Genomic DNA, 21128 nt, shown 5'->3' with positions numbered 1-21128 from the left:
ATGAGATTTAACAGGAAACCTATTAACATAACCATCATACAAGTTTATGTTGCAATGGCAAACGCAGAAGAAGAGGAATTGGAGATATTTATGGAGAAGTACAGGAATTGATGACACACCAAAACAAGATGTTCTGATAAGCATGGAGGACTGGAATGCAAAATTAGGGAACAGAGAAGAACTAGAAATTGTGGGAAAATGGGGCTTAGGAGGTAGAAATGAAACAGGAGAAAGGTTTATTGAATTCTGTGAAGCCAGTAATTTATTTATTGCAAACACATTTTTTGAGCAACCAAAAAGATGACTGTACATGTGGACATCACCAAATGGTCAATATAGAAATCAAATTGATTATATAATTGATAACAGAAGGTGGAGAAATTCCATACTTTCTGCAAAAACAAGACCAGGAGCAGACTGTGGTACAGATCATGAACTGGTAATATCAAAAATCAGAGTAAAGCTAAAGAAGAACGACAAAGTAATCATAATGCTAAAATACAATTTAAATAACATCCCAGAAGAATATAAAGATCAAATAAGGAACAGATTTGAGACTTTAAACTTAGTTGACAGAGAATGAGAAGTACTATGGACTGATGTCAGAGACATTATCAGGGAAGAATGCAAAAAGACAATAGCTCTAGTTAAAAAGAGAGAAGGACTTTAATGGATGAGTAACAAAACTCTTAAAATGGTTAAAGATAGAAGGAAAGCAAAAGGAGACAGAAACACGGTCAGAACACTAAATGCAATAATACAGCGACTAGTACATAGGGACAAAGAGAACTATTACAATAGTGATAGTACAGAAATAGACAAGGACAACAAAAAAGGTAGAACACGAGCCCGATTCCAAAAGATTAGAGAAATGAAAGGGAAATTTAAACCAAGAGTAGGGATGTTGAATAATCAACAGGGGAACACACTGACTGAGATAAAAGGAAGATGGAAGTAATTGGAAGATGGAAATGCTTGGAAGAAACAAATCACCAGGAACAGATGGCATACCAATAGAGTTGCTACAAGATGCTGAGACTGAATCTGTCTAAATTTTGACCAAATTTATCAACAAATATGGAGAACTAAACAATGGCCCACAGGCTGGAAGCTTTCAATATACATCCCAATTCCAAAAAAGGGGATCCCAGGGAATGCAGTACTTACTGAACTATTGCCTTAATATCCCATGCAAGTAAAGTAATGCTCAAGATTCTACAACAAAGGCTCTTACTATATATGGAGTGAGAAATACCAGATGTCCAAGCTGGATTTGGAAAGGGAAGAGGTACCAGAGATTATATTGTCAACATACGTTGGATAATGGAATGGACCAAGGAATTTCAGAAGAAAATCACCCTGTACTTTATAGATTACAGCAAAGCCTTTGATTGTGTAGATCATGGAAAACTATGGAATGCTTTAGAAGAAATGGGGGTTCCACAGCATCTGATTGTTTTGATACTCAACCTACTGTAAAGACAGAATATGGAGAAACCGATTTGTTTCCAATCAGAAAGGGTGTGAGACAGGTGTGTATTTTATCACTCTGTTTAATCTATGTTAGGTCCAAACCCAACACGCAAGTCGTCCTGTCAACCCCAACTCGCTTACACCCGGTAGTGCGGAGTTGAGTGCAAATGAACCCACTATCAGAGATCAAGTAACACAAGACAATTCCTTTGCAAAGGGGACCCAATACTTACAAGCCGAAGCAGGCCAGCATGGGAACCTCGTTTATTGGTGTCCTAGGGTTTATATAGGCTTACCCCGAAGTTTACAATATCGGTCTCACGTCATAAAATACAAAAGAAGCAATTGCTAAATGTTATAGCTTTGGGGCATATGTAAGGAGGTAAAGGGGTACAGGGGGAAGGACAAAAGTGGAAACATTAAGACTATCTCTCAGACTCTGTCTGCATACTTCGCATGTCCTTGAGATAAGCATTATGCAGCAACAGACAAAGGCAACCATTGAGGGGAGGCCCAGCTGCAACCGGGCGCCCCTTTAAACTGGAGACAGACATGATATTACTTTGCTTACATATCAAAGGGTTTTACAAGTCAAGGATTGTGGGACAGTGGAACAGCTTTTGACATTTCTATGCAAGGCACATTTGTAACACTAAGCAAGGTTATAGGCATAGATGTGATACAAGAAATGCATAGTAGGGAAGTTTCCAGCTTAAACCGGCTTTTATTATACGAGCCACTGGAATGTAGGTAAGGGTCAGGTCACCAGGAAATAAACCGACATTTTATATCAGAAGTCAAATAAAGGCCACTTTGGTTCTATTTCCCATGATGCCCAAGCTGGTTTAGGTAAGACAAGTGAACTTATACTTTTTCAGGCACTGGGGGTTTTAAATTCAATCCTAACATCTATATGCAGAACATTTCATACGGAAAGCGGGATTAGACCAAGATGAAAGAGGTATGAAAACTGGAGGGAGAAATATCAATAATTTAAGATTTACAGACTATGCCATACTACCAGCAGAAACCAGTAATGATTTGAAATGAATGCTGATGAAAGTAAAAGAGGAAAGCACAAAAGCAGGGCTATGGCTGAACATCAAAAATACTAAAGTGATGACAACAAAAGATTTATGTAACTTTAAAATTGACAATGAGGATGCTGAACTTGTCAAGGATTATCAATACCTTGGCACAGTCATTAACCAAAATGGACACAATAGTCAAGAAATCATAAGAAGGCTAGGACTGGCGACGGCAGCTATGAGAGAACTAGAAAAGGTCCTCAAATGCAAAGGTGTATCACTGAACACTAAAGTCAGGATCATTCAGACCATGGTATTCCCGATCTCTATGTATGGATGTGAAAGTTGGACAGTGAAAAAAGTGGATAAGAGAAAAATCAACTCATTTGAAATGTGTGTTGGAGGAGAGCTTTGTGCATACCATGGACTGCAAAAAAGACAAATAATTGGCTGTTAGAACAAATTAAACCAGAACGATCACTAGAAGGTAGAATGTTGAAACTGAGGTTATCATACTTTGGACACATAATGAGAAGACATGATTTACTAGAAAATACAATATTGGTGGGAAAAACAGAAGGGAGTAGAAAAAGGGGAAGGCCAAACAAGAGATGGATTGATTCCATAATGGAAGCTGCAGACCTGAACTTACAAGATCTGAGCAGGGTGGTTCATGACAGATGCTATTGGAGGTCGCTGATTCATACGTCCGCCATACGTTGAAGTCGACTGGAAGGCACACAACAACAACAGAAGCACTTGAATGACTCAAAGTAGTGATAATCTGGAGGGCCCCTAACAGAATCACTTCATCAGGGTGCATATAAATAAGCATTTGAAAGAGTACTTTTTTTGTTTTTCTTTAACCATTGTGATTATGTAGAATGTAGTCAAAAGTGCAAATACATTAAATGAGGAACTAATCCATGTTGAATAATTTTAGGAATGCACCCTGATTGAAAAGAAATGATTCACAGGTTTACTTACTGCTTGCTATGTATTTTCACAGACACACACGATGTTACAGATTATACATTTAATCCTGTATTATAAGTCAGGCTGGTGAAGAGAGTGTTTGCATCACTGTTTGTTTGAGCTTAACACTTTGTACTAAGTCCTGTTTTCTCTGCATTGTGTCAGACAGTGAGATGCTGTGCTCTGCAAGTTTTTTAAAAACTTCTTTTCCTAGAAGATTGTTTAAACAGCCCAAGTAGGCTGCACTCACTCAGGCTGAGGGAAATCTTTGTATGAACTGGAAAGTGTTAGAAAGGGATTAAATGAGATTATCACAGGCTGTTCCTTCACAAAAACACACATGTATAACTTTTTTAAAAAAAAAATAACCCATAAACCCAGCAGCTGCACTGTTTAACTGAGGACAGGCGAGAGAAATTGTGTAATAGAGGAACAGGGTATTTTAAAAAGTGTGTTCCTTTTGCAGGTGTATAAAATTAATATCTAACCCAACAAACTGTTTTACAGTTGTGTTTTAAAGTGTTCTTTGTAAACATTGTACTTTTACATCCTAGATTGGTTTTCAGTTGACTAAGTTTTCTATATTTGTTCTGTCAATCCTCTCCCAGAGACTTAAACCCTCCTTCTGGCTTCAGACCCACAGTAAAGCTTTTGGTACATTCTCAAGTTCATATCAGTCCAGGGCCATACGTTTGGCAAAGGTACATTCCAATATTCTGTTTTTACAATTTTTTTAAAACTAATCCGTGATAAGTAAATTCCTATTTAGTCCCTATTTTTGCCTATTGGGGGAAGCCTTGTTATAAATTTGTTACTGTGATTACTAGATTTGTCATTCCCTACTTAGCATCTCTGTGAGTGGGGGTGACAGACACACCTTGTCTGTAATGTGCATCCATGTAAATGCAGCGTGCTCATGAACTCTCTAAATTGTCATGCAGAAAACATCCCGCTATATAATGTATCAGATTTGTGCATTGTGAGCTGCTGTTAGTACCCTGCCAACACCCTGTGGCTGTATGGGGGTGTTGTTGTTTTATTGGGTTTTTTTATATAGTATGATATATTTGTTTTGTTTTTAAAATTGTTGTAAGTCACTTGGAGACCTTACAGTAATAATAATAGTAGATAAGATACTGTAGGAAAATTATGTTTTCTCTAACATACTGTTATGGTCACCCCACTTCTCTGAGTTCCAGGAAAGTTTCAGGAATGCTGTGGTTACCCAGGCTTGGGTGCCTTTGGGAGGAGTCACTGGAGGCTTATGTTGGTTTGTAATATTTATTCTAAAAATGCACAGTTTGTGTATAGGTGGAGCCAAGAGACAGCCAAAGTCAATCTGTAAGGAGACAGCCAGGACCCTAAGACGCTTACACATCTTAAAATGTAGATCTCTGTGTTTCTCCTGTCTGTCTAAACTGCAATATATTGTTCTTTCCATGCACAAACACCTTGATCCCCTTCCCCTGGCAATCCTTTGTGCTCATGGAGGTTCATTGCCTGAATGTTACAAGCTATCAAAAAGTCTTTTGTGACAAGGCTGACCAGGTATTGCCTCACTGATATCCCTACTCACAGAACTTTGATAGGAAGCCTATAAAAATACCTTTATCTCTCCCCGTCCCCATCTCTTTCTTGGTTTTTAAAACTGTACAGACAGGCTACTCTTGATAGTGTAGAACTTTCAGCATTGTGTAAGGGGCCAAAGAATGATGAAGATCATTTGTGTGAAAATAAGTATGTTACAAACTTATCTTCTGGTTTCATCTTTTAAATTGTTGGGAGGTGTGAAAGTTAGGTCTGGACAGGGATCCTGTGCTTTTAAAATCTAGGAATGAGAATTTTGGCTAGTGTAGCTTTTTCCATTAGTGCCACTTTGGTAATATAAGCTCTGCCTGATGAAATTGTCAGTGATAAACAATTGTCATAACAACAGACGCTTTATTCTGCCCTGTTACAAAGGACAAGTCCAATGGAATCTGAGAAGAGGGAAAATATGTTGAGAAGATACTAGCAAATATATAAATATATAAAAGAAGTAGGTCTCCAAATGGTTTTATCAATATATACTTAATGAAACTCAGACATAAGTGCCAGTGAATTCAGTGAGGCTTACTTCCACACTCTAATGGGAATAAGTCTTCATTCTGTGTAAAGATGCACTGGATTGGATTGTGAGAGTCAGAAAAGAGATTTCTGTATGCTTCCTATAAAGAAAATAGTGAAATATTGAGATGAGCCAGAGAAAACGATAAAGGGATACAGACACATTGTAACTTGGAAATATGGAATATTGGGAAAACAATGAAAATGTTTTTAATTGTCAAAGCATTTTAATAATAGTATGTTGTGGGTTTGGGGGGAATTGGCTGATATTAAAGAAAACTGCTAGAGGAAGAAGCGCATGCATACACCTTTCTGCCTATTCTTTTACTTTCCCCATGCTAAATTTCTTGAAGACATTGTTGCCAATAGCAACTATAGAAAATTTGTTGGAAAACACACTTTTTTGGGGGGGGGAACAATGGGCCCCAAGTCTACTGTGGCACAGCTTTAAACTTTATTAAGTCTGCCTTGGACTCTCCTTTCCTCTTGTCAGTTAAATGGAAGAAACGTTTGGCAGCTTCCCTGCTGTGAGCTTGATTGATGCACAGAACTTCTGAGGGACTTTTGTTTCCCCAGCTTGCTCTCCATGAGTGCATAATGTGTGAATACTCAAATAAGGTCAGCCCTTATCACATGTAATCTAGGCCTGAAAGCAGATCAACAGTGACAGTCATACCCCATAAGCGAGAACACAAATCATCCTCTGCAGGCTTTGGAAAAGTTATGGGATTTTCTCTCCTCATCTTGGAAGGTTGAGGGTGGCGGAGGGGGGGAGAGACACAGTTCTGAAAGGCAAGGGAATACGTGCTTGGAATATAATACTGCTCGTTCAAGGGGGCTCTGGGAGTGGTGAGGGTGATTGGATTGTTTATTTGTAACAGAGTGTTAGTCTTTTCATTGGGAGTCTCAAGCGAGTTTTCTGCTACCGGTTGCTCCTGGCCTGTGATATGGAATGTTGCAAGCTGGGAATGGACTGGGGAGAAAAGATTGGTTTCTTGAAGAAGAAAAGAAAAAAGCTCTATGAAAGTGCTTTGATGATGATTGGGTAACTACTGAATGGTTTCAGTCAGATCCACAAAGGAAGAGACTAAGAGTACTTTTTGTTTAGACTGTGATCCTAATCTCAGGTTCTCAGAAAGATGTTCCACTGTCTTGTGTGGACCTGATTTAAAAGTGATGCCAGGCACGCAAGGACAAGTTATCATCCATTGCATCCATTCATGTATACAATGGTCCCTCGACCACTAACGTGCAACATTAGCCCAGCAGTCCAGTGCCTGCCCCAGTTCACGGATTCCTGGCATGTGCTAATGTCATGTGTTACGCAAGACAGACTGGTTTAGAAGAGATGCCAGGCACACAGATTGACACAAAAGGTTTTTTAAAAATCCTTATATGCACACACAGAGTATCCCATTTAAATTAGCCCTTTCCTTTCAAGGATATGTGCTCAGGAGCAGGATATTTATTTAGTCCATTTATATACCGCTTATATTTAAATAAAACTCTAAACAGTATACAAGAAGTCAAAACATCTTAAAACAGCAACTACAAAAAAATCAATAAAATACAGTTAACTGAACAAAACATCCTCTTTAGTATCAACATAATATAAACATTGCATATAAAATTAAGTACAAGAAATAAAAAACCATAATATACATAATGGACTAAACAGAATATTCCCTAAGTTTCAAGGAAAAACAAACATGTTAAAACAAGCTTATTTTTAAACATCATAGATTAAACAAATCAGCTCATTTCTTAATCACAGTATAATAAAAAAACAAAACAATTAAAACAGGCGGCCCCTATTATAACAGAATGTTGTCTTACTACCGTTGGAAAAATAAAAAAATAGTTTAGTTTACTCAGACACACCCTTACAAGATCAGCACATTCGTATTTAAACATACCAGCATTCTAAACCAACACATACCTCAAATCACACTCTACAAGCACTCACATAATTCAACCTCACATCCTAAAAACAGCGTACTCACATGTACATACCATGAACATCACCATGACAACCAGTCAAATCTACATACAGCCAAATAAGGGGGCAGAAACTATGCCCACCAGGCTCTCACCCTGGGAGTATAGAAACCACTTTTTCCAACATAGTAGGCAATGACACTTCCCTCATCCCTCAAGTGAGGAACAAAAACCATTCAAGTCTCAAATATTCACCCTAAAGAAGGGCAGGCTTTCAATCACAACAACTCATTGGTTTACCTTCTCTCTCCAGCACTTATAGCTGGATTTTTCTTGGCGGGTGATGGATTCCAGACCCCAAGACGACTCACTTTGCGCGATGCCGAGGTGCATGCTGAGGTGCTGCCTCAGGCAGTCCCTCCCCTTTATATACCTGGAGCAGAAGAAAAGAATATGGCAAAGTTGTGGGCAAATGGCGACAGCTGCAGCAGCACACAGAGTCCTTCCAAACACATGAAATGAAAGTAAAGTATTCCAGTTTAACTAGATTGTGGAGTGGGCTAGCTTTTTTCATTGCCCACTTGTCTGCCTCCATCACATCCTTAAGTAGCCATCCAGTGGAGCTTTTCCGTATTGTCAGGGGTCTGTTGACATCAACTCCAGGAAATGGAGTTTTAGACCCTTCGAAGGCCCACTGTGAATTGTTTGCAAGGCACTTTAAGGGTAAAGTTGCTCACCTCTGTAGTAGTCTTATTGCCCCATCTACATCTACTGTAGTCCCCAGTGAGGTGTCCAGTGCAACGTCTGCTGCAACTTCTTGGGAACGGTTTCAGCTGATGCGGCCTGATGATATAGATGAGGTGCTTGCGATGATGCGGCCAGCAACGTGTCCTCTCGATCCTTGCCTTTCTTGGCTTGTTAAAGCTTGCGAGGGGGGTTGACCAAGTGGATCCAGGGTGTGGTCAATGCATCATTGTGGGAGGGAGTGGTCCCAGCCACCTTGAAAGAGGTGGTGATCTGACCACTCCTGAAACAGCCCACCCTGGACGCATTGGTTTGTGACAACTACCGCCCGGTTGCAAATACCCCCTTTTTAGGGAAGGTGATTGAGAAGGTTGTGGCGCAGCAGTTGCAAGTTCTCTTGGATGAAACGGATTATCTTGTCCCATCCCAGTCTGGGTTCAGGCCTGGCTATGGGACTGAATTGGCCTTGGTCGCCCTGATGGATGACCTTTATTGGGAGAAGGACGGGGGAGTGCGACCCTGTTATTCTTACTTGATCTCTCAGCGGCTTTTGATACCATTGACCATGGTATCCTTCTGGGGTGACTTGGTGAGCTGGGTATTGGAGGCACTGTTTTACAGTGGTTCCGATCCTATCTCCAATGTTGCTTTCAGAGAATAGCATTGGGTTACTGTCTTTTGACCCCCTGGCAATTGTGCTGTGGGATGCCGCAGGGTACCATCCTGTCCCCCATGCTGTTTAACATCTATATGAAGCCCTTGTGAGCAGTCATCAGGAGCTTTGGGGCGAAGTGTCAGCAGTATGCTGATAATACCCAGCTCTATTTCTCTGTAACATCTGAATCGGGAGAGGCCGTGCAAGCCCTGGACTGCTGCCTGGACTTGTTGGTGTACTGGATGAGGGCCAGTGAACTGAGTCTGAATCCCAGCAAGATGGAGGCACTGTGGGTTGGTGGTTCCCGAGTTCGGATAATTAGTTGCCTGCTTTGGATGGGGTTGTACTCCCTCTGAAAGAGCAGGTCTGTAGTCTGTGGGTGCTCCTGGATCCATCTTTGTTGCTAGAGGCCCAGGTGACCTCTGTGGCTAGGAGTGCCTTTTACCAGCTTTGGCTGGTAAGACAGCTGTGTCTGTTTCTGGACCAGGATAACCTGACCACTGTTGTCCACACACTGGTAGCCTCTAGGCTGGATTACTGTAATGCACTCTATGTGGGGCTGCCCTTGAGGTTGGTCCGGAAGCTGCAGCTGGTGCAAAATGCAGCAGCGAAATTGCTCACTGGGGCAGGGTATTGCCAACATGTCACCCTGCTGCTGAAAGAATTGTACTGGCTACCCATTTGCTACTGGGCCAAGTTCAACGTTCTAGTTTTGGTTTACAAAGCCCTATACAGCTTAGGACCAGGATACCTGAAAGACAGTCTTATCCCTTGCATACCCAGTCGATCACTGCGCTCTGCAGGTGAGGGCCTCCTGCAGATACTGTCTTATCAGGAGGTTCGTTCTGCACAACATAGGAAATGGACCTTTAGTGTGGCGGCACTTACCCTGTGGAATTCCCTCCCCTCAAATATTAGGCAGGTGCCATCTCTCTTATCTTTTCAGCCCCTTTTGAAGACTTTCCTCTTTCAACAAGTCTTTTAAGTTGAGACCTATCCCATTCTGTGTCTGTGCTGGAATTGCTTATAATATGTTTTTTTTTATTTTAAACAATATGTTTTTTAACCCTTTTAAAAAGATGTTTTTAAAGCTTTTTTTTTTAAAAAAGTTCTTAAAGTTGTGTTTTAATGTATTTTAAGGTCTGTTTTTATGATGTTTTGATGTGTTTTTAGCGCTTTTGTTTGCCGCCCTGGGCTCCTCCTGGGAGGAAGGGTGGGATATAAATCAAATAATAAATAAAAATAAAATAAAAGTTTACATCTTTCTGCTAAAACAAGCAACTGGCCAACAAACCAGAGTATATACATATTGTGCAATTTGCTTTCTTCTGTATATAACACGGATATCAACCTGTGGGTTGTGATAACATTGACATAATGCAACTAGCCTTGTAATGACTGGGCTGTTCTGAACACTGCTAATGTATATGGAGTGAACTGTATGTTGTAATATAATAATAATAATAATAATAGTCTAGAGGAATTTTTGGCATACAGTCATTTCTCGGTGTCTCATTTTCCAGCCATTTATATTTTTTCTTTAAAACAACCAAAACCAACCATTTATTCCTTTATACCTAACATCTACTTAAAGAGAAGGGTTTTTTTCTTTTAGATGAGAATCATAAACTGTTCATCTTTCCAAAGTTAGTATTGCTGTAGCTTGTTTGGGCTTGAAAAGTGAGCAAAGCAGAATTTCTTGTTTCATTTATTGTTCCTATTATTTTTGTATCTATGATGTGTGGCTGTTGGTTTTCTGCTTTTACCTAATGGCGTCAGTGGCGTTCTAATACAAGAAAGTGCATGAGAAGATGATCAGCAATTAAAAAGAAAGCTAGAGTTACATGGCTGATTAGATTAACAAGCATAGAAACAATGATGTCATTTTCCAAACTATGGAAATAAGTGACAGTCTTCTCTGTTCATATTTATATTATCTTGAACACTTTACCTCCATGCAGGGTTTAATAGTATTTGTGCTAGCCTTATACAGTGGGAAAATGTAATGTGGATTAATTTACTTATCAAATGGAAAACTGAAAGCCTTGAGATCTGCTTACAAATCTGGCATAATCATAGTAGTTTCACACTTTAGTTAGTTTGAATCGCACTGTTGTTGACTCATATAGGACCCTCAATACTCACTTAGATACTGTATACAATCTGACTTTTTAATTGCACCAATGCTATGAAAACAGAAATAAAACTGAGTAAAATCTGAACCTCCCAACAGAATTCTCTTAACATCTTGCAACTCAGCAACCTCAGTTCCCTTACCAAGGAGGCAAGGATGCTTACTGGTATCATGTCAGAACTATCTGTATATGTTCCTTCTTATCTCAGAGAAAAGATGGATTCAGAGGTGGTCTTAGCATGCTTTTTGTCATAGGTTCTGATTCAGTGGCATTACCTTTTTACATGCTACTGGAATCCCATAAGTAAGAAGTTTAATGCCATAAGAAATTGCTGCTACCCAAATGAAGTTTCATTCCAGTCTTGTGTCTTAAACTTTAGGCTGGGTCTAGATCTAGAAGCATAAGCGGTCCTCATGAGCATATTGCCCCTTCTTTAAATCAGTTTGTCAGTGATTGATAAACCAACCTTTTGCTAGCACTGCATATACTGACAAGTAAGTTCTGTTAGGAAACATTCACATGACATTGAAACAAAGCAGACATGTTCAGGATACATTAAGAACTGTAATAGAATCAGTTTTGTGACATGAAAAATGTTGTAAGATGGGCCACAAGTAGGTTCCTAAGCTAGTTAGTACAAACATGCCAAATTACACCTGTTCAGAAAGAAAGGGCAGACCTGAGGAACAGCACTCAGTGTGTGTGTGTGTGTGTGTTCACTTTACATTATATGATTGATTTATCTGTTTACTAAATTTTCAGTTTTAGGGGCAGTTCATACATTATCCTTGTAATGTGGTTGTTGTTGAAAGCTCACTATATCATAGCTACTATAATTTAGGGGTAATCTATGCATGTTTGATCATGGGGGCTGCATGGTTACTTCTCTCATCAGTCAGAGCCACATCCCACATCCCTAACAGCTCCAAAGGAGGTGTTGTGTTGGTTAGGCCACAGGTAGCCAACCTGGTGCCCTCCAGATGTTATTGGACTACAACTCCCGTCATCTTACTATTGACCATACTATTTAGGGCTGATGGGGGTTGAAGTACAACAACATCTGGAGGGCACCAGATTGGCTACCCCTGGTGTAGATAGTAGCTGCTTGATCCAGTTCAGGGGGTCCCAAACTATGGTCCACAGACCACCTGTGGTCTATGAGCTTTAATTCTGGTGATCCACAGCATTTCTGTGGTCTGCTGAGACCTTCAGCAAATTTCAAGTGGTTCATGGGGAAAAAAGTTTGCAAACTGCTGTTCGAGGTGATCCTAATGATTGTCACCTCTGCAACATTAATCGTGGCCATCCGTGGAAATGGTTTACGACGGCCATTACACCACATGTTTGAACAGGAGCAGCAGCCCTCCCAACAGCAGTGTCATTGCCAATTATTGGAATGGGACTGGGCAGAGTGGTTGCAAGATCAGGGCTGCACAGCCGCAGCATTGGATTGTCTCCATTGGTCTCTCCTCACAGCTCTGCACACTTAATCCTCAGTAAACATGAATAGAACATGTAGTTGTTGTTATGTGCCTTCAAGTCGATTACAGCTTATGGCGACCCTATGAATCAGTGACCTCCAATTGCATCTGTCATGAACCACCCTGTTCAGATCTTGTAAGTTCAGGTCTGCAGCTTCCTTTATGGAATCAATCCATCTCTTGTTTGGCGTTCCTCTTTTTCTACCCCCTTCTGTTTTTCCCAGCATTATTGTATTTTCTAGTGAATCCTGTCTTTTCATTTTGTGTCCAAAGGATGATAACCTCAGTTTCAACATTCTACCTTCTGGTTTAATTTGTTCCAACACCCAATTATTGTCTTTTTCACAGTCCATGGTATGCGCAAAGCTCTCTCCAACACCACATTTCATATGAGTTTATTTTCCTCTTAACTGCATTTTTCACTGTCCAACTTTCACATCCATACATAGAGATCGGGAATACCATGGTCTGAATGATCCTGACTTTAGTGTTCAGTGATACACCTTTGCATTTGAGGACCTTTTCTAGTTCTCTCATAGCTGCTGTCGCGAGTCCTAGCCTTCTTCTGATTTCTTGACTATTGTCTCTATTTTGGTTAATGACTGTGCCAAGGTATTGATAATCCTTCACAAGTTCAGCGTCCTCATTGTCAAATTTAAAGTTGCTTAACTCTTCTTTCGTCATTACTTTAGTCTCCTTGATGTTCAGCTGCAGTCCTGCTTTTGTGCTTTCCTCTTTAACTTTCATCAGCATTCATTTCAAATCATTATTGGTTTCTGCTAGTAGTATGGTATCGTCCGCATATCTTAAATTATTGATATTTCTCCCTCCAGTTTTCACACCTCCTTCATCTTGGTCCAATCCTGCTTTCTGTATTCTGCATATAGATCAAACAAATAGGGTAATAAAATACAGCCGTCTCACACTGTCTTCCTGATCAGGAACCAGTCAATTTCTCCATATTCTGTCCTTACAAGTAGCCTTTTGTCCAGAGTATTGGTTGCACATCAGGACAATCAGATGCCTGCACACATTACCTTTTTCTTTCTTTTCCACTCTTATGATGGCTACGTTATTCTTTGTGTCAAATGTTTGGAGTCATCTTCAGAATGAGATCTTTCAGTTAAGTTTATTTTTTAGGGCCCTGGTGATTCATAGAATAGTAGAGTTGGAAGGGGCCTATAAGGCCATCAAGTCCAACCCCCCTGCTCAATGCAGGAATCCAAATCAAAGCATTCCCGACAGATGGCTGTCCAGCTGCCTCTTGAATGCCTCCAGTGTCGGAGAGCCCACTACCTGGAACATAGGATACTGTTTTATACTCAGACCATTGGTCTACCTCAGTATTGTTGATACTGACTAGCAGCAGCTCTCCAGGGTTTCAGGCTGAAGTCTTAACCAGGCCTACCTGGAGACACCAGGGATTGAATCTGGGGCCTTTTTGCATGCAAAGCATGTGCCCTATGACAGAGCCACAGCCCTTTTGTACTGTGATTCTGCAAAACTGTGGTTTTTAAAATATTATTTCGCATAATGTATACATGGCATTGTTACGGGAGAGTGGTAAAAATATGTCTGAAACTTGTCCTGCTTTAATAAATAAGCCAGTAAAAAGATCAGAGATGCAGGTGTGGGTTAATCAGACCCCCCCCCGCCCCAGGATCTATTGTGATTCTCCCCAATACAAATCCCAGATTTGGCATATCTCGAAGATATGTAGCTGGAGCATATATGACCCCGGGCATGATCTTTAATCGAGCCAGATTGTCTTCTCCTCCCCCTGCCCGAAGGGTTGGTGTGTTAAGAAATATAAAAAACAGCTTCAGCAACTCCAGACACAAGAAGAAATAATGTGGTCCAGCTTAAGGAAGCAACTCTTTAGAAAGGCAGGAAACAGCTGGTGTTTAGCATGAGGCTAGCTTTGCACAAAAAATCGCAAGATGAACTTTGTATGGCAGCAATTGCTTGATCGCACTCTAAGAAGTAAAACTTTTTTAAATTTAGTGGTTTAATGGCTACTAGGTGGAAAACCAACGTCTTATTGATTATTTTGTATATATAGGAAAGCTGTTAGCCCTATGTTGTAACAAGTTATTATGTTCAGGTAGTTTTTAGATAGGAGAGAGGGGTATATAAGGAGCTTCTTATAATGTAAGGGGGCTCATTCTCTAACTTCGCTGCGAGTTCGAGACCCAGGCTTGGTAAAGTATACTTTTATATTGTAAGACCTGATCAATGCTCTTTTAATCATTCTTAGGGAAAGTATTTTCTGTATTAGGGATAGATAAATAAAATAGAGTTGTATTATTCATGGTTCTTGCTGGCTCTTCTTCAAAATAAGTTGTCTCTCCTATAATACTAAGAAAGGTATTGGAGGCTCTTTTATAAGACCTTATTCACAAAGGGAACCATTGTTCTTAGGAACAGTAAAGCAATTTGGGGTACAAGTGCCTGAAGAAGAGGTTACCACGACAAGCATAAAATAGCAAATATTGGTTTGTGTGATATACAGAAATATATTCTATATATTTTGTTTTTTGAATACTCTTTTATGGCTATCAGTATACAGTTGTTGGCTGGTGTATTTTGGGTCAGTGTGGGCTGCCCTTTCCACCTGGTTTAACTTTTCAAGCTGGCTGCTTTTTTTACCTTTTTAAGCTTTTTAAGTCAACATCAAATATTGAGAGTCTTGTGAGAGAATTAGAGGTTTTTTGTGTTTTTAATTTGTGACATAACAGACAAATGCAGTCTCCATTTAAAGAATGAAAGCATGTTTTAAGAACAGAGGCAATTTAAGAATGGGATCCTCTGAAAAATTCAGTGAGTAAGGCAGGGGGAGGGCACAACAAAAGCCTCATCTGAAAGCCCCCCAAAATCTTCTCACCCAAGACTTTCCCTGACTGTGGGTGGATTTTTCATGATCACATCACCCCAGTTTTCAGTGATCCTGAAAAAACTGCCTGACCCTTGAAGAACTAAACAGCAGAATTAGACTCGACCCCTTGCACTTTCCTTTGCTCTGCTTTTCAGTTTCAGTTTCAGTTGTGTTCTCTGCCCAACCAGCGATAGAAAAACATGCTTGTTTGCCTGCAGTAAGACGTAAGCGTTTGTTTATTCTGCAGTTATTATTATGAATAGAGCAGCATTGGGTGCTGATTGCTAAAGGGTGAAATAAAGAGATAACATAAAGTGATCTGGAAAAAAAACCCTGCCCTCAGTTACCCTTTAACGTTTTAACACTCACTATACTCACAATCATAGTGGCTCTTGGTTCTTCATTTTCTTGATGGCAAAGGATTAAAACAGCCCTAGAAACACTGCCGTGTACACTACACTTAGGCTGTAACTCAGACCTCATTTCTGATTTTTCCAGTGCAGCTCAGCATGAGGTGTTTTTAACTGCTTTCTACAATTAGTTTTCAATTGGTTAGTTAGCAACCAGTTAAAAAGTTTTCCCTTGATTGTCCGATAAGAAGGAATATCTAAAGCTCATTTTCTCTCTCTTAAAAGATGTATTGTGAATCCATCATTCAGAAAACTTGTTTGCATGTTAACCAAACATTTTTATAAGTTTATGAAAGGAAGTCTATTGTGTGGTGAATATTTTACAAAATTAGGAGTCTCATTGACTTCAACAAGAAAATTCTGCATATTTTGCTCAACACCACTCTCCCTAAATGCTTCACTATGGTTTCATTGTAATGTGGTCTTTGTTTCTAAACCTGTTTTTTTGTACTGGTGTTGTCATGATGCAAGATGAAAACTTTTTTTTTTTTGAGAAAACAAGCTCTGTGCTAGTTTTTAACTTCTTAGTTGTAGCATAAACTATTTTGTTTTACACCTTTTGGTATCACTTTTTTCACTGTATTGTTAACATCCTTTTTTCTTAAGAAACAAAAAATACGCCAGTCATTTCATTTTTGCTGTTCATACTAATTTTTTTAGTTAATGTGACCTTTACATAGCCTATTATTAATTAATTAATTATTTTATTTCTATCCCACCCTTCCTCCCAGCAGGAGCCCAGGGCCGCAAACAAAAGCACTAAAAACGCTTTAAAACATCATAAAAACAGACTTTAGAATACATTAAAACAAAACAACTTTAAAAACATTTTTTAAAAAGCTTTCAAGACATCTTAAAAAAAGTTTTAAAAACATTGTTTTTTAAAAAAGTTTACAAACATATTAAAAAGCAATTCCATCACAGAAACAGACTTCTATTATGCGAGTTAACACTTTCTCTGGATGGAGAAGAAGTGAAGGGGAAAGTCACTGCCTTTCCCTTCCCATGGCCTGGCCCTCACATATCTCCATAGTGAGTGTGTGTGTGGGGGAGGTACTTCCCTCCCCCCAAAATGCTTCACCTAGAAATGTGGCTGTCCCACCTAACAAGGAAGGCTGGCTACAGGGCTGCTTCCAACCTTTCTTTGATCAAATAAAAAATCACCTGGAAGTTATCCATAGAAGATATGAAAATATACAGTAAATATGTAAGATAAAACAACAGAATCTTATGACACCTTAAAGTCTACTTAGGCTGTAACTCAGACCTCATTTATTGTGCCATAAACTTCCTGGGTTTGACACGCAGGCTACATGGCAATATATAGTTAAGCTGAGCAAAAAAAGTGGGTAAACTTTTTGTCATGTAGGAACACATACATTCAAATACAACGCAATGTTAATATAATATTTTGTGTGTATGTGTGTTTATAAAATAATAACCATAGAAGAATAACTAAGGGAAGTGGGGAGGATCATTATTTCATGGTGTGACAAAGCCAATCATTTCTTGAAACAAAATACCACGTTTAGCTGATCTACTGTATAATTACAAACTATTTTGGGTGGCTTTAATTGGCCATATGAGATCAGTGTTTGGAAACGGGAAAGGAGAGAAAACGAGTGAAATTTAATTTGAGTGAAGCTGTTAACAGTGGCCTGCTGTTTATGTCTGTCGTTGCTGCTTTAGTGGGATGTAACAAAAGTTTTGTATAATAGTTCTCATTCCAGACAGAAATATAGGGCAGAACTTTGTAGTATTCTCTCATAAATTATTATTTGAAATGCTTAATTCTTCCCTTTCTGTACTACCATATTTTCATACTGGAATTATGGTTAATCTGCCACAGTGGGTGCCCTGGCTCAAGCTACAGAAGTAAAAGGACGTGTTATCGTGCGATAACTGTAAGAGCCTAGTAGCCACTCCTACAAAGTGGAACTAGGTTTGGTCCAAGACTTTTTAGTACCTAACAATGCCATCTTCTGCATGTCTGTTCAGAAGTAAGTCCCAGTGAGTTTAAAAGGGCTTCCTCCCAGTAAAAGATGATAGGATTATAGCCTAATAGTGGTGCACCTGAAGATCAAACCTGTGAAGTTCAAACTTCCCAAGTTTAGAATTTACAGATTAGTTTTGTGCCAAGCTCAAACTTCTCTGGAGCTTTAATGGCTCATAATTAGTTCAACCTCAGCCTCAACACCAGCTATCCTAGTGGCCTCCTTACTGCTGAAACTTACCTGGCTATGGCAGCTGCGATGTAAGGGACTGGCTGCTGCAGCAGCCTTCATTAGGCCCTGCAATGGAATTGTGAGTGCCCAAATCCATGTGAAATTTCCTAGCACTTCTGAATCTTTAGTAAAGACTAGGAGTCCTTGAAAAGTACATTTTTTTAGTAATCATCAGCATGTGTCCTTTACAACAGGATAGGAATTGATGTTGGGTCTTTAGGAAAGGACCAGGGCTGCCCTAGCCTTTCATGCAGAGTTTTAAGGAAAAGAACAGGGAGGCTTGCAGAAATGATGGTGAGAATTTCAAGGCCCATCATGTTCTGCAGGAGAGGTTGGCAGGCATCCAGATCTTGCGTTGGCAGTGGCACCTTCAGGAGTGTGGTTGAGCTTTCAGTGGGCTGTGCTTAAAATGAATAATTGCTCCTGATCCACATTGAGTCTAAATTATCTTGTTTTTCAGAAAGCCCATAATAGAAAATAAATATATTACTGATCACCCTTTAATTTCACTTCAGATCTAGATTGATGTGGCCACTGCCTTCTGCCCCATATTATGGCTGGTGCTGAGCAGACTACAGTGATTTAAGTCTTGGTTTATTTCAAATGCCACGTTTTTATTTTGTCTTGGGTCCTCAGGAACAGGCTGAAATGAAAAGCCAACTAAACATCTTTTTAAAACCCCACAATTAATGCAGTTATTGAATATTGAAGCTGCACAACCTTCTGTTGCTCAGTGTTAATAATGGTTAACCAGATCATTCAAACTGAAGAAATGACAGTTGCACTTCTTGTTTTCCTGATAACGCCTGGCAGTTTTGTAGCTTCTTCCTATCCAGGGAGAACCTTGAGAATCCAGTGGCTTTGTTTTGTGCACGTGTGAAAAATAAGAGAGGGGCTGAAATCTCTCTCTCTCTCTGGCTGCAGCTTCTAAGTTTCCACAAATTTCCTGTGTGGGCAGCAATCAGTCCATGCTCCTGTCTCAGGAATCCAGTCCAGTTTGGGAGTCTCGCTGCCCTTTTGTTGTCCTCCCCAAGAGGGTGATCAGTTGAGGACTATGTGGTGACAGAACCAGTTTGTAACAGGCTTGTCTTTCACCTTCCCTCTCCAGGCTTTGCTGGCAAGACTCATCCGATGATCTGAGAAAAGGGGGAGCAGAAGGCTGGAAGTGAAAGAAGGAAAGGAAAGAAACGGGAGATTTAAACCACAAGCAAATCAGTCTTTCTGTTGCTTTTGCAATGAACTGGCTGGAAGAACCAAACTGGCAGTTTCACGTTTCCCTGCTCATGCTGCTTTCAATGCACACCAGGGGTAAGAAGATAAAATGTTGTGCAATGTACTTCTTTCTGACAGGGTGCTGATGAACTGAAGATAGCATCTAGCTTTCTATTGTGAAAGGAAGAGTGTAGGGCAGAATAGCAGAAGAGTTTTGGAGTTTGCAAAGCCACCAGTGCTTTGCGTAAAAGAAAAGTTTGGTAAGTTAATACCGTGTGTACAACACCATTAGGTAGTGCAGAGGAATTGAAAACTTAATTCAGAAGTGGATGTATGCTAAGCTTACCCCTACTTATGCATTTTTCTTCTTTTCACTCCCTTTGATGAACATTGCAGTTTGCTTTGAATAGAGTGATAATGTTCTAAAGTTCATAGAAGCAGAAAAATGTATTGAAGGTCATTTTCAGTATCTTTTTTTTAATAACTTGATTTCTTTTTTTAGAAGGGTGCTGAGTCGAATATAAATGATTGTTTCAGAAACATGAGTCAGCATAATTACTTTTTGTTTGCTTAGAAGAAATGAAAAGGTGCTCACTTTAAAAAGGGGAAAGTGAATAGAGAAATTAATTATTGAACTGCACAGGAAATAAGTATTTGGCAAGATTTTTTAAAAAATGTATAAATTGACATTCACCAGAAGGAGTAATACAGAGGGATTTTTGGACTTAAGAGAAACTGATATAAAGAAATAAGTTTAATAACAGTTCAGTTATGAGGATGAAGTATGCTCTGACAGAAGCCAGAACCTTTCTAGTTATTATTTATTAATTTATAAATCTTATTTTACATTCAGTTCAAGGCGATTTACAAACATACCATAAAACAGGTACATTGTTTAAAAAGCAATACAATAAAAATCTAATGACTGGTTTAAAAACAATACAAAATGAGCACCTAAGGCAGAGACTCTTTTCATCCATTTGGAAAGCTTGTCAAAACAAAAATGTCTTCAGTTGTTTCTGGAAACTACAGATAGTGAGTGCTTCTTATATTTTAACAGGGGTGCTGTTCCACAAAGTAGGGGCAGCCACACTGAAAGCCCTACTATGAGTTACTGTCGCTTCTGATACTTTTGGGATTTTAAAAAGAAATTCTCCTACACAACAGAGTGACCTACTGGTAATATAAGGGATAAGGCAGCTTCTCAAGCAACCTGGTCCTGAGCTGTGTAGGGTCTTATGTGTAATCTTAAACTTGGTCTGGTAAAAAATTAGCAGCCAGTGCAAATCCTGAAAACAAGGTGTTATATGCTGCTGGTAGTTTGCCCCCACAAGTAATGTTCTGCAGTAGCTGCAGCCTTCCACTGAGGACACCTGCGCCTCTGGATGATGCACCTAGTCCTTCAGGAAGACTGTGATGTCATCCAGGGCAGCCAGTTTACAAACTTCCCGAACCTGGGAACCATCCAGCTACACAGCCTCTGTCTTGTCAGGATTCAAATTCAGTTTATTAGTCCTCATCCAGCCAAGCACTGCATCCAGACACTGGTTCAGGACCTGCTTAGCTATTCCTGGTTCAGATACTACAGAGAAATATACTTGGGTATCATCACCGTATTGATGACACCTTGCTCCAAATCTCTAATGACTACTTCCAATTACAACATATAGATGTCAGGTAGCATTGGAGACCATATAGTGCCCTGTGGCAGCATTGGAGACCATATAGTGCCCTGTGGCACCCCATAGCTCAAAAGCCAGAAACACTCTTCCTGTGCTATCTTCTAGGATTGTCTGCAGAACAATGCCCTGATACCCATTTCCCATAGATGGTCTGGAAGGATACCATGATCAATCAAAAGTATCAAAAGA

At 39.7% G+C, this 21128-nt stretch overlaps 1 protein-coding gene across 9 annotated transcripts in view; it reads left to right on the top strand.

Annotated features, from left to right (window-relative positions):
- BMPR1B (bone morphogenetic protein receptor type 1B) overlaps positions 1 to 21128 on the top strand; it is a 338903-nt gene that overhangs the window by 196698 nt on the left and 121077 nt on the right. For 8 of the 9 annotated variants that reach the window (XM_061582991.1, XM_061582986.1, XM_061582990.1 and 5 more), the window contains one exon: positions 19154 to 19353. In XM_061582991.1, the coding sequence (XP_061438975.1) occupies positions 19281 to 19353 (73 nt within the window). In that variant the 5' untranslated portion in view covers positions 19154 to 19280. Of the gene's footprint in view, positions 1 to 4116; positions 4178 to 19153; positions 19354 to 21128 lie in introns of those variants that run through there. The other variant, XM_061582992.1, reaches the window with a different exon arrangement.

The sequence above is a fragment of the Rhineura floridana genome, chromosome 9 (genome assembly GCF_030035675.1).
Source record: "Rhineura floridana isolate rRhiFlo1 chromosome 9, rRhiFlo1.hap2, whole genome shotgun sequence".
Taxonomy (NCBI): Eukaryota; Metazoa; Chordata; class Lepidosauria; order Squamata; family Rhineuridae; genus Rhineura; species Rhineura floridana.
Note: the sequence above shows the minus strand (reverse complement) of the source record. Positions and strands in the feature narration are given on the sequence as shown.